The sequence below is a fragment of the Antechinus flavipes genome, chromosome 2 (assembly GCF_016432865.1).
Source record: "Antechinus flavipes isolate AdamAnt ecotype Samford, QLD, Australia chromosome 2, AdamAnt_v2, whole genome shotgun sequence".
In the NCBI taxonomy this organism is placed as follows: domain Eukaryota; kingdom Metazoa; phylum Chordata; class Mammalia; order Dasyuromorphia; family Dasyuridae; genus Antechinus; species Antechinus flavipes.
Genome location: NC_067399.1, coordinates 485,867,879 through 485,881,937, shown reverse-complemented (window position 1 = coordinate 485,881,937; position 14,059 = coordinate 485,867,879). Strand labels below are relative to the sequence as shown.

Sequence of the window (14,059 nt, the reverse complement as noted above, 5' to 3'; positions counted from 1 at the left end):
CCCTTCCCTTCCTTTTTCCTCATCCTCATAGGAAGTAGTAGCATATGATTGTCCAAACTCAATTTACAAAGCCATTTCAAATAGATTTTCTTATTAAGGTAGTTAAGACATGTTAATAACACAACATTGCCAGGTTGTTTTTTCCTTTAAGTTTTACCTCTTTGTGGTTTATTTAAATGGAATCATGAATAAACCCAAGTATTGGTATAGCATTTCTTAAATCAAAGAATAGTGAAATATTTGTGGAAATCACTCCTGTCTTCACCCCAACCATGTTTCTCCCATTTAATTTACTTTGATTATTTGCAAAAGGAATATATAAAAGATTCACTTCATTGCACATAGGATTATTATCTACCAAATGTAGCTGTAATGAAAGTGAACATGAGTCCTTCCTGGCTAAAAGGAAAAAACCCACCATCTGCGGTATACTTATAAGATTAGTACATTTTTAAGAACCAAAATTTTATTTTGTTTTGTTTTTTTAAAGCTTGAGATTGAATTCATTTTGAGGACTATGCCATTGATTTTATAACTGAGGACACTGAAGAGAAAATTTAATTATATATTGAGTTTTAATTTCTGATATTTATGCAGTGGTTAGGAGCTTTTTACCAAATCATAGAGAAATTTTCAGTTGGCACCAATAGGGCACATTTCTCCATTATGCTTGTACATATATTTGGAATTCATTGAAATACTTTTTCTATTCATTTCTCTTTCTTAACTTGGATTTAATATGTATTTTCAGGAAAGACAAAGATATACTTGAAGATAAACTTAAAAGCAATAACTTAGAAAGGGAACAAGAACAAATTGACCGCATTGTTAAAGAATCTGGAGGAAAGTTGACCAGAAGACTTATAAATAGTCAGGTGATTAATATTTTCCTGCCTTTTTTTCTTGCTTGCTCCTTCATTCTTATTAATTCTCATTATTTTGTGTTCATTTTATTTTTAAACTTTGAGTATCTTAATTCCGTAGATTTTATTCATTCTTTCCAAATGTGGTTTGTCACTAACAACAACAACAACAAAAAAAAACTCAAAAAAATTACTAATAATACATTTGTATATAAAATAACCTGTTTTATTGTTAAATTTTAGTGAATTGTTTTATTTGTTAAAATGTTCTAAAATAAAACTATTTTTTATGACAATGCTAATCTTTTTTTCTTTGTAAATCATGTTGTTTGATGATAATGGATTTTAAAGTGAAATACTTAAAATATGTGATTTTTCACCACATCATTAGCATATTCCCCTTTACCATTGTATATGTAGACATGGAACTTTAATTGATGTTCATGTTAACTAATTGTCATAACATTATTTTTAGTAAAGCTAAAGCCAAGCTTTCTCCTGCTTTATGTCATATGTCTGAAATCCCCAGAGTACATTATAAAACAGTTTAATCCTTCCTCTCAATGTTTTATTTCATTTTAGTGTGAGTTTGAAAGAAGAAAGCCAGATGGAACCACAACATTAGGACTTCTTAATCCTGTGGACCCTATTGCAGGAGGTATGTCTTTCACACAGAAAAACAAGCTAAAAACCTGATGATCTATTCTGAAATCCATGCAGGTCATTAGTATAGGTTAGTGTTTCTTCCAGATAGTGTCAGAATCAGCATTTTATCTCTAAAAAGCTTAGCTAGCCGTGTATCATCTACTAAAGATTTGCTAATGATTGCTAGCTTAATTTCCATTTAAACTTAAAATAAGTAGGTATAAAAGATTGATACTCATTTAAAAAGTAAATAAGCTCTTTGGACACTTAGTGTATGTCTTAGTCATGATTCCCAACCATAGTTTAAAATTACCTCATGATCATTTCCATTTATTTCAAGAAGTATTTCTAAAGTTTTTAATTCTAAGAACAAATTATTTAAATTAAAAGTATTGCTTTCATGTATTTTACACAAATTATCAGAAAATTTAAAGTGATAAGAAGTAGTGCCTTTTCTAAATAATCAGAAATTCACTTTTTGTCTCCAGACTAAGGCTAAAAGGAAATACCCCACCATCCATGATATACTTATAGGATTAGTACATTTTTAAGAATCAAAATTTTATTTTATTTTTTTTTTTTTTTAAAGCTTGAGATTGAATTTATTTTGAGGACTATGCCATTGATTTTATAACTAAGACACTGAAGAGAAAATTAAATTATATATTTCTTTTAGGGGTCTGATGAATATTCATCATAGCAGAGAGTTGATATTTTTATATATAATAAAAGATTTTTATTTTTCAAAATACATGCAAAGATAGTTTTCAATAAGTACACTTGCAAAACCTTGTATTCCAAATTTTTCTTTCTCCCCACTCCCACCTCTCCTAGACAACAAGTAATCCAATGTAGATTAAACATTAAAAATTAAAAATTCTTCTAAACACATATCCACATTTATCATACAGCACAAGAAAAATCAATCAAAAGGGGAAAAAATGAGAAAGGAAAAAAGGCAAACAAGCAAACAACAAAAAAAGTGAAAATACTATATTGTAATCCACATTCAAGTCCCATAGTCTTCTCTCTTGGTGCAGAAGTCTGTCTCTATCACAAGACTATTGGAATTGCCACTTGATCATCACATAATCTTGCTGTTGCTGTGTACAATATTCTCTTGGTTCTATTCATTTTCTTTAGCATCAGTTTGTATAAGTCTTGTTCAGGCCTTTCTGAAATCATCCTGCTGATGACTTCTTAGATAGCAGTAATGTTCCATTGCATTCATCCCATAGCTTATATTCAGCTGTTTCCCAACTTATGGGCATTCACTCAGTTTCCAGTTGCTTGCTACTACAAAAAGGGCTGCTACGAATTTCACACATATAGACGCTTTTCCTTTTTTTTATGATCTTATGGGATGCAGATCCAGTAGAAACACTGCTGGATCAAAGGGCATGTACAATTTGATAGCCTTTTAGGCATAGTTCTAAATTGCTCTCCAGAATGGTTGGATCAGTTCACAACTCTACCAACAATGTATGTCCCAGTTTTCCCACATCCCTTCCAATATTTATCATTATCTTTTCCTGTTAACTTAGCCAGTCAAGAGGTGTGAAATAGTATCTCAGAAATGTCTTAATTTGCATTTCTCTAATCAATAGTGATTTAGAGCATTTTCTCATGTGACTAGAAATGGCTTTAATTTTTTTTGTCTGAAAATTGTTCATATCCTTTGACCATTTATCAATTGGGGAATTCCTTGTAAATTTGAGTCAATTCTCTATATATTTTAGAAATGAGGCCTTTATCAAAAACCTTGGATGTAAGAAATTTTTTTCCAGTTTTTCATAGCAGAGAGTTTTTTGTTCATTTTCTTCCCCCCTCAAAATCAAAAGTTAAATCAGTGGTTAGGGTCTCCAGGATATATTATCATTCAGTATCATCAATAGTGTCTGTCATATGGTACTATCTTGTGTGTGTGTGTGTGTGTGTGTGTGTGTATGTGTGTGTGTGTATCCATGCAGTGGTGTGGGGGGGGGGAGTGTGTGTGTGTACACACATATTATTTTTTCAGTTACATGTAAAGCAATTTTTTTATATTTGTTTTTAAAACTTTTGAGCTCAAGATTCTCTCCCTTCCTCCACATTGAAAAGACACATGTGAAGTTATGCAAACTATTTCCATAAGTCATGTTGTGAAAGAAAACAGAAATGTCCACCCCATCCTCCTAAGAAAAAAAAAACTTTAAAAATAGTTTCTTTTTTTTAAAGTATGCTTCATATATTCAAATACAAGCAGTTTTTTTCTCTGAGTATGGATAACATTTTTCATAATAAAACTTTCAGAATATTCTTGGATCATTTTATAAATAGCAAAGTTATTCACAGCTGATCATCCTGCAACATTGATATTACATTACACATAGTACATTTCATTTGGCACAAGTTCATGGAAAGCATTCCAGGTTTTTCTTTTTCTTTTTTTTCCTTTTTCCTTTTTCCTGAGGCAATTGGGGTTAAGTGACTTGCCCAGGGTCACACAACTAGAAAGTATTAAATATCTGAGGTCAAATTTGAACTCAGGTCCTCCTGACTTCAGGGCTGGTGCTCTATCCACTGCACCACCTACCTGCCCCCAGGTTTTCCAAAGAGCATCCTGCTCATCCTTTCTTATAGAACAATAGTATTCCATCATAATCACTTACTATGATTTATTTGGCCATTCCCCATATGATGGGCATCTCTTCAGTTTCAAATTCTTTGCCCTGAGAAAAGAGCTGCTATAAATATTTTTGTACATACAGGTTTTTCCTTTTTTTTTTTTTTTTTTAAATCTCTCTTGGAATTATTCATGCATTATAGTGGTATTATTAGGTCAAAGGATATCATGCAGTGCATAAGGAGTTGATATCAGTAACCTTTTTGAATGTCCTCATCACATCTTTTAATATAAAATATGAAAAATCTCAAATTTAAATTATTTTAAAGTAATAAAATAGATATTTGGAGTTAACATCTATGCTATAAAAGTACTTTTGCAATTATAAAGTTCTGGTTCACATTACATTGCTAAAATATAATTCATTGTTCCAGGTAAGACTTATATTAGATACAAATTTTTACTTACTATGCTGTTAAAGTCTTTTCATCTCTTATCTGAGAAAGTGATCTATCTTTGACGTCTAGACAATTTATCTCTCTTTTTTTTTTTTCTTGAAAGAATTTTTATTCTTTCTTTCTTTATTTATTTATTTGTTTGTTTTGTTTTTAATAACTTTTTATTGATAGAACCCATGCCAGGGTAATTTTTTACAGCATTATCCCTTGCATTCACTTCTGTTCCGATTTTTCCCCACCCTCCCTCCACCCCCTCCCCCAGATGGCAAGCAGTCCTTTATATGTTGAATAGGTTACAGTATATCCTAGATACAATATATGTGTGCAGAACCGAACAATTTTCTTGTTGCACAGGGAGAATTGAATTCAGAAGGTATAAATAACCTGGGAAGAAAAACAAAAATGCAAGCAGTTTATATTCATTTCCCAGTGTTCTTTCTTTGGGTGTAGCTGCTTCTGTCCATCTTTGATCAATTGAAACTGAATTAGCTCTCTTTATCGAAGAGATCCACTTCCATCAGAATACATCCTCAAACAGTATCATTGTTGAGGTATATATGATCTCCTGGTTCTGCTCATTTCACTCAGCATCAGTTCATGTAAGTCTCGCCAATCCTCTCTGTATTCATCCTCCTGGTCATTCCTTACAGAACAATAATATTCCATAACGTTCATATACCACAATTTACTCAACCATTCTCCAATTGATGGGCATCCATTCATTTTCTAGCTTCTAGCCACTACAAACAGGGCTGCCACAAACATTTTGGCACATACAGGTCCCTTTCCCTTCTTTAGTATCTCTTTGGGGTATAAGCCCAGTAGCAACACTGCTGGATCAAAGGGTATGCACAGTTTGATAACTTTTTGAGCATAGTTCCAAATTTAGGCAATTTATCTCTTCCCAAGGCTTTCTTTTCCCACTTTATGTCTTATATTTACATAGACGACATTCTTTGAGTGGAATATGGTCATAGAGTACAAAGAGATTTGAGTGAATTTTCTAATCCCTGATTTGCTCATAACTGGCTGAGTGACCTTAAGTAATTCATTTAGCCCATCTGGACCTTTTTTTCCTGTGGAAGTTATCTGGTACAGTGAATAGTAAATTGGGGTGTTGAACTTGAAGTCGTGAGATCTTGAATTTCAATGTGTTCATACATTAGCCCATATGATCTTGACAATCTCTCAGCCTCAATTTCCTCATCCCTAAAATAGGGACAGTAATAGCATCTATCTCACAGGTTGTTGTAAATATCAAATGAATTATAAAATACACTGTAAACTAAAGAATTATATAAATGCCACCTGTTGTTATTCTAATGATCTCTAGTGATCTCTGAGGCCTCTCCTCAGTCTAGAATTGAGTGTCTTAAATTGGGTTCTGTGAGATAAATTGGTATTATTTTAAAGAAAACATCTATATGAAATCATTTAAGGAATTTGATGTAAGGGATTGTCACTTCAAAACATATCTTTTGAATAAATAATTTTGCATTGTTGTATTTAGAAATATGAAGGAAATATATGATTTCACCTAAATATGTCCCCTGGAAACTTATTAAACATGCCTAATGAGGCAATGCTGGCACAAGAAACACTACAGAACTATCTTGAAGTGATGTTAAAATTTAATTTATTTCAATCTTTGTTATACTCAAGAGAATAATTGAGGAAATAACTTTTTGTGAATTTTTATGCAGATTGCCATTAAGTATAAAATAAAAATAAAAAATGCTTTTTTCAATGCAAAAATTCATTTTCCCCCCAGATTCCTTTTGGATAAGAATTACTCAAAATAGGGGTACCTAGGTAGCACTGTGGCTAGAGCATCAGCCCTGAAGTCAGAAGAACCTGAGTTCAAATCTGGCCTCAGACACTTTAACATTTCCTAGCTTTGTGTGGACAAGTCACTTAATCCCAATTGCCTTAGCAAAAAAAAAAAAAAAGAGAGAGAGAGAAAGAAGAATTACTCAAAATAAAGTTTTTATCTAAATCTATCTGTAAGAAGTAAATCATGTTTCAAAAAGAGTAGCTAATATCATGCGCTTTAAGAGAAAATGCCACATATGTAAAAACACTATACTAAGGTTAAGGTAGTATAGTTAGATCTGTTTTAGGACAGGGTGAAAGGGAAGGGATCACAAGGTTTTCACTCTGGTTTGCTTTCAATCATTTAGAAAATATTTTTGAAGTTTCTTCCTATGCTCAAAAACCTTTACATTGGAAGAACTATAATATTATATAGTCCTTTTCCTCAAGTTGTTTACAGCCTAGGCTCACGTCATAGGCCCTGATTGCCAATGTATAAAAGGTGATTAGTTTGATAAAAATTGACTACTTAAAACTCAGTGAAAGCTGAATTCTAACAGAAAACTGATTTAGCAATTTATAGTAGGAAATAGACTGCAAAATGCTACAAGATGAAGACTTCTTTGTATGATCAGGTGGTCCACTTAGGAAATCAAATTACAGATCATAAAGTTAGAAGACTCAAATCTGAATATAGATGGTTGGGATTTAACAGATGTTTCCACTGAGATGTAACTACTTGAATTTCTCTTTTCTACTCAGAATATTTTAAAAATTTCTTTATATTTGATTGTAAATCTGTATATTTTGCTTTTTGAAATACTGCATTTCTAAGATCTCTTCTCATTTCTGTAGAAGCTTCCAGGTTCTGTGTGATCATAACTGTAGTTCCTTGGTACTTAAACTGTTTCTCTCTGGATGCTTCCAATATTTCTTCTTTTGATGTCAGAGATTTGTATTTTTGCTGTAATACTTCTGGGACTTTTCTTTTTTGGGTTCCTTGCAGAAGGTGATTGGTGGATTTTTTTCTATCTTTTCCCTCTTGTTCTAATAAATTTGAGTATTTTCATTTATGATTTCTTGAAATATACTATCCAGACTTTTGGAAGAAGGAATCATATTTTCACTGATTCTTAAATTCTCTCTCTTTGCTGAGTTTCCTAGGTCAAATTTTTTTTTTTTATATATATCAGTTACCTTACATTTTCTTCTGAGTATTTTTTTCCCAGTTTTAAAATTTTATTCTTATATTAGTTTGCTTCTTCTCATGGACTTGTTGTTATTCTAGTTTCCAAGGAATCCATTTTTCAAGCAAAGTTTACCACTTTTTCCTAAACTATTCTCCTTTCAGATCTTTTTTCAAAGGTTTTTATTTTATTTTATCTCTTGCTTCTGGATATTCATGTAGTGCTTCTGAAAAATCCATTTTTTCCTTGAGTTGCTGTTCATAATTGATAGTTACTGTTTCTTTTGGAGGTTGTCTAGAATTGCAGTAATTTTCAATATTATTCAGTGATTATTTCACTTTTTCTCCAGCTTTAGTTGCTGAATTGAGTTTTCCAAAAGGGCCAACATCTCTTCACTCCTATACTTTTGGGTGGGATGATTGGTTCTGCTTGGTCTCCTCTCTGTTTCAATAGTTAACCTTCACCATCTAGAATTAGGCCTTCTGGCTTTTGGAGATTCAGAATGCTGGATCTTTAGGAAGTTTTCTGGTTTTTCAGGATAGTGTTAGGGACATCACTTAAGTACCCTATACCTTGGCTGTCCCAGTCTCAAATTTAATTGCAGTGCTGAGGCCAGTGGGACTTCTGAGGCCTCCACCCTATCAACTGAGGAGCTCTTCACCCTTAACTGCCTCTGAAAAAGAAAGCTTTGCCATCCACATATGTCTCTTACCCACTTCTGGTCATTCTGAGATTTATTCTGCACTGATTTTTTTAGCATACCACTTTCCTCTGATCCTCAGGCTTATGGATCACTTTCAATGCAGTGCTGGTTTAAAAGATGTTTCCTATAATTTATCATTGACTTTCTTATTCATTATTCAGTCTGGAATGAATTTCAGGGTTTTGCTAGAATCGATATGATATGGAACAAGACTGTCATTTGACCACCCAGGCCGTCATCTTGTCCAGAAAATTATTCACCCTGGACTAGGAAGGTATCTGGAGATGTTCATTTCCCAGCTTTCCAATCTAGCTTTGTGATCCAGGCCAGTCCCTTAATCTATTTAGATCTAAATAATATTATATATAAAATGAGAGGATCAAGAGAATGTATTGGAGTTACATGAACAAAGTTCTTCTCCTATCATTCAGTACTCCAGATTTTTCTGATTACATCATACTTACTCTCCACACCTTAATTTTATTTTTTGTTTGTTTTTTGTTTTTGTTTTTTTGCTGAAGCAATTGGGGTTAAGTGACTTGCCCAGGGTCACACAGCTAGGAAGTGTTGAGTATCTGATGTCATATTTGAACTCAGGTCCTCCTAATTTCAGGGCTGGTAATATATCCACTGCACCACCTAGCTGTCCCCATCTCCCCCTTCCCCCCCTCCCCCCAACATACACACACCTTAATTTTAAATACCTGGTTAGAAGCAGCTAGATGGCACAGTAGACAAGAGCACCTGGAGTCCAGAAGACCTGAGTTCAGCTATGTGGCCTCAGACACTTAACTAGCTATGTGACACCAAGGCAAATCACTTAACCTCTTTCTGCCTCAATTTCTTCATCTATAAAATAGAAATAATGACAGCATTCTACCTTTGTGATTTTACAAGGATAAAATGAAATAAAAATTTTAGAGCATTTTGCAAACCTTAAAACATTATATAGGGGCAGCTAGGTGGTACAGTGGATAAAACACTAGTCCTGAAATCAAGAGGACCTAAGTTCAAATCGGGTCTCAGACACTCAACACTTCCTAGCTGTGTGACCCTGGGCAAGTCACTTAACCCCAATTGCCTCAGCAAAAAAAAAAAATACACACACACACACACATATATATAAATGCTAGATGTCATCATCATTATCATTATTGTCATAGGTTACATAGATTATATTTCTAAAAGCTGCCCTTGATTGTTCCTGCCACAATATGTATCAGAAAAGGTACTTAAACCTGGCAGTTCCTAACTCTTCAGGCAGTTCAGGTTTTTATTAAACATATACTGTGTACTAGAGTCTAAGGAGACATAAAGACAAAAATGAAATCCTTACCTTCAAGCAGCTGAGGTTCTGTCAAGACATGTACACAAATATTTACCAAACAGGATATATATTTTTAGAGAGAAGACACTGGCAGCCGTACCACTAGGCAAGGTTTAATATGGGAATAGTTGTTTGAGCTGACTTAAAGAAAATGAGGGACTCCAAGAGGCATAGGTGGGGGGAGGGATAATATATTCTTGCTGTGAGAAATGGCCAGAACAAAGGCTGGGAGAAAAAAAATGAAATGTGTTTAAAGGAATCATGAGCTCCTCATGAGGAAAGATGATTTCATTTAGGGTGTTTTTAATCTCCTGGCATTCAGCAGAATGTGTGTCATGCTATTAGTAGGTACTTCATCAATCTCACAGAATGGTCGAGAAACAGCAAGAAAACCAGGATTGCTGTTCTACAGAGAGCCAAAGAGAGTGAGAGCAACACTGGGGCTTGGATGAAAAGCTTTAAGAGCCAGACAGAAGTTTATATTTGATTCTAAAGGTAGTGACATGAGGGAGAAACATGGTTATATCCATACTTTGGCAGCTCTCTGGAAAATAGATTGAAGGAAGGAGAGATTTGGGACAGGGAGACTAGTTAGAAGATTAGTTCAGTAGTCCAGGTGAGACGTAATGAAGGCCTGAACTAGGTGGCATTGTCAGCATGGAGAAAAATAGACAGTTACAAGAGATATGATGGTAGAAACAATTAAAATCTGGCAACTGATTGGATATATAAAGTGAAGAGTCAAAGATGACAGTAATGTTGCAACCTGGATGACAAGAAGATATAGGGCCCTCTAGCCATCATGCCAGACTAGCTTTCTTTTTCAAAGTTCTACAGTAACCTGTTTTGGGGGAATTTATTAATATAGTACAAGAGAGAGATTTGTTTTCAGATGAGGGGAAAAAAGTAGAAAAATAGTAATAATGATATGCAAAAAAGGAAAGAAATGTCAATGAAACATTTTTTAAATGAACAGAAAAAGGTTTAGAAGAAACAAACAGAATAACTTTTAATACAGATTATTAACCTTTTTATGACATGGACGCCTTTTCAGAATAATGTTTTTGATTGCATAAATAAAATACATAAGATTATAAAGGAAACTAATTATATTGAAATATAGTTATCAAAACTTTTTTTTATCCAAAATAGTGATCCCTTTAACCTACTTTAAAACTAACTTAATAAATTTGGCATATATATTTGTGTGTGTGTGTATGCATATATGTGTGTGTGGTTTTTTAATGAGACTCTTGGTTTAATATACAATACTGTTTGTGTTTTTTATATTTGGAAATGCTTGGGTTTGTTGGTAATTGTCAAATTCAGAAAAACAAATTATCAAAAAAGTTTATTACCAAAAAAATCTTTTTTTAAAGAAAAGGTCTACAATATTTGTCCAACTTTTGAGTCTTATTATTTAAAATGAGATCCTTTAATGCTGTAAAAAAATTATCCTGGCATGGGTTCTGTCAATAAAAAGTTATTTAAAGAATAAAAAAAAATAGAAATAACTTTATCATAAATCAAAAATAAAATAAAATGAGATCCTTGATATTAGATATAACAGTAAATTTTATTCTTCAAACAGCTACCTACTTACCTGTCTCTTTTGCTTGAATTTATTTTTCAGAACCTGGCTACTGCCCTGTAAGATTGGGAATGACAACTGGAAGACTTCAATCTGGAGTTAATACATTGCAGGGATTCAAAGAGGACAAAAGGAATAAAGTTACTCCTGGTGAGACCTGGGAATAGTAGTTTGTCATTATCCTTTTAGGCACTGAAGGGAAGAGAAAGTTGGGAAAGAGGATGCTGTCTATAATATTTTAAAATCTTGGCAAAAAACTTCAACTACCTTAAATATATTTTTCATATTGTCAAAAATTGAGTGTCAACTTTAAAAATAGATTTGGGGATGCTGACTTTTATATACAGTGTGTAATTTATGATTATCTTTGGGGGGAAGGAAACAACTAGACATCTTCAATTCAAGGCAGTAATCAACAGAAATGGACTAGTTTGTGTTGTAAAAAAAAAAAAAAAAAAACAAAGTAGTAGTGTTGGGTTTTTTATTATTCAACAGTGTTATACTTGAATTATGGACCCTACAGTTCTTATGCACCAAACTATGATTCTACATTTGCAAATATCAGCAAGGATGATTCTGATTTAATCTACACAACTTATGGGGAAGAGTCTAATCTTCCAGGTGGTTTCAGGTGAGTCATCAGTTCATCAGTATTCTGGCACTATATTTTCCTAAAATAATTTCATGACAATAAGATTTGTATTTACCTAAAAATATTTTGTTTGAATTACAGAATTATCCTTGTTCAGGCAGTGCCCAACTTAACGAGGCATTTTAAATATGAAATACCACCCTCAGGATTTCTATTCCCTTTCTCCTCTTTATAACCCTACTGTTTTCCTTTTCCCCCCTCCCAGTTTTTCTGTTCATCTGGCTTCTAATTTTTCAGGGATAAGGTAGGACTGACTGAGAAGGAGGAAGGGTAGGTGAACTTCAGAGGCTTCACCTTTTTTCCCCAACCTCCATCTAACTGGCCCAGCTGCAGCCCATCTAGATTCTATGATGCAGTGCTTAAATCAGAATGAGTTTATTTTCCTCTGAAATATACAGTAATATTTCATCAATCTTTTGCACAATTAATACCCAATGAAATATCTTTCCCTACTAAATTTTTTTTAATGGTAGGAGAAAAGGGAACAGTATGGTTATGAAGTCTTTTAACCCCTTTTCCATTTTCCATTGTTAATCTTAGAAAATCTTCTGAGAGTTGTGTGCTTCCTTTAGGGTCAAAAGGATATGGGTAAAGTTGTTTGTTTCTTGTAGGCTAGATAAGAGAGAAACCCTGGCCAGAAGCTGCAGATTATAAAATTAGAAAAGGGAGTGGGTGAACACTTTAAAAGAAAAAGGTTAAATGGTCAGAACAAAGAAGTGTCCCTAGTTGTTTCTGTCAGCATGAAACTTCACTCTTTTATAACTCCTTGCCCCCAGTATATACTAGACCAGGAAGAGATATATTCCTTCTTACTGTCACTTCTATCTAGATCTATCACTCTGTAACTTCTCCTCCTTTTGATATTCATTTCATCTGTATCATCCATTCTAGATTTTTCTTGTAATCTCCCTGCCTCTCGAATTCTAACTCCTTTTTCAAGTTCAGATTCTGGTTCAATGTCTTTCTGTCCACTCCAACCCCTGACCTCATCTTTGGGAACTAGGATATACATATTATGGTTACCTAAAGTAACATGGCCTCCATTTCATCAACCTTAGCTGTCATGACCTGAATCTTCTCTTAACCTCACCCTACACAGTGATAATCATATTAATCAAGTTTCATATAACGATACCATCTCCAGATTACCTCCTCTGCATAATGTCTTTTATAGATCTCCCTCTGCCTCATTCTTCTCAAACCTGTTCTTTGTCCCTATCTTTAATTTTTCTTCATCTCCCTTTTCTCCCAAGTCTATCACTCTTATTCTGGTTTTAGCTTTCTTTGACATTATAGTTGACCAGTTAAAGTGTCTTATTTTCACTCTTGATTCCTTTATCCTTCCACATGCTCTTCTAATCCTTGACCCCAAATTACTTTCCACTCTTCATTGTCTGTTCCAAATCCATTACTTCTAATCATCACCAGAGGAAGACATACGAATATACCAATTAAGTTTACAACCAGCTAATGTTCTCTAATTCTAATTAGGCCCTCAGTGCTGCAAAATAATCCTTTTATTCTTCCCTGATTGTCTTATCAGGTCTCTACAATAGTTATTCTATTCCTTCTCATATATAACTCAAGCCTTCTATGTAACTCCTTCTATCTCCCTATCATCAAAAACCTTTGACCCCTATTCTACTGAGAAAACTGAAGTTGTGCATTATAAGCTCCCTCAACTTCCCTCTTCATATCTCAAAATTACTCTTATACATCACCATCCACCTTTTTCTTTACTCCAGTATTTAAAGAAGAGGTAACTTAGCCAAAGCTAAAACTTCATCTTGAACCCTTCATCCCATTCCTTTTATTTCCTCCAGGAGCTTCCTCTTTCTGCCTTTTTTGCTCTCATCATTTATCTCTTCTTAGCTATTGGCTCCTTCTCCAGTACCTACAATACCAAAATCTCCCTAGTACTTAAAAAAAAAAAAACTTTCACTTGATCTTGCCTTCTCCTCAATATATCATCTCATTTGAAACTGAACAAAACACACTGGAATGAAACCCCCTCTCAAGGGGGTATTAGCAATCTCTTGTCTGCCAAATTTAACAGCCATTCCTTATTCCTCATTCTATATAACATTTCTGGAGTTTTTGATAGTTATCCAACTTCTGCTCTTCCTTCTTAACATTCCTTTCTCATTGGTTTTCCATGACACTGTTGCCCCTTGGTTCAACTACCTCTCCAGCCTGAAATGTTATATATTGTCTAG

The 14,059-nt window shown here is 33.7% G+C and overlaps 1 protein-coding gene across 2 annotated transcripts in view; it reads left to right on the top strand.

Annotated features, from left to right (window-relative positions):
- BRD7 (bromodomain containing 7) overlaps positions 1–14,059 on the top strand; it is a 47,075-nt gene that overhangs the window by 27,840 nt on the left and 5,176 nt on the right. For both annotated transcript variants that reach the window (XM_051979818.1, XM_051979817.1), the window contains exons 8-11: positions 752–875; positions 1,446–1,521; positions 11,234–11,341; positions 11,687–11,822. In XM_051979818.1, the coding sequence (XP_051835778.1) occupies positions 752–875; positions 1,446–1,521; positions 11,234–11,341; positions 11,687–11,822 (444 nt within the window). The remainder of the gene's footprint in view (positions 1–751; positions 876–1,445; positions 1,522–11,233; positions 11,342–11,686; positions 11,823–14,059) is intronic.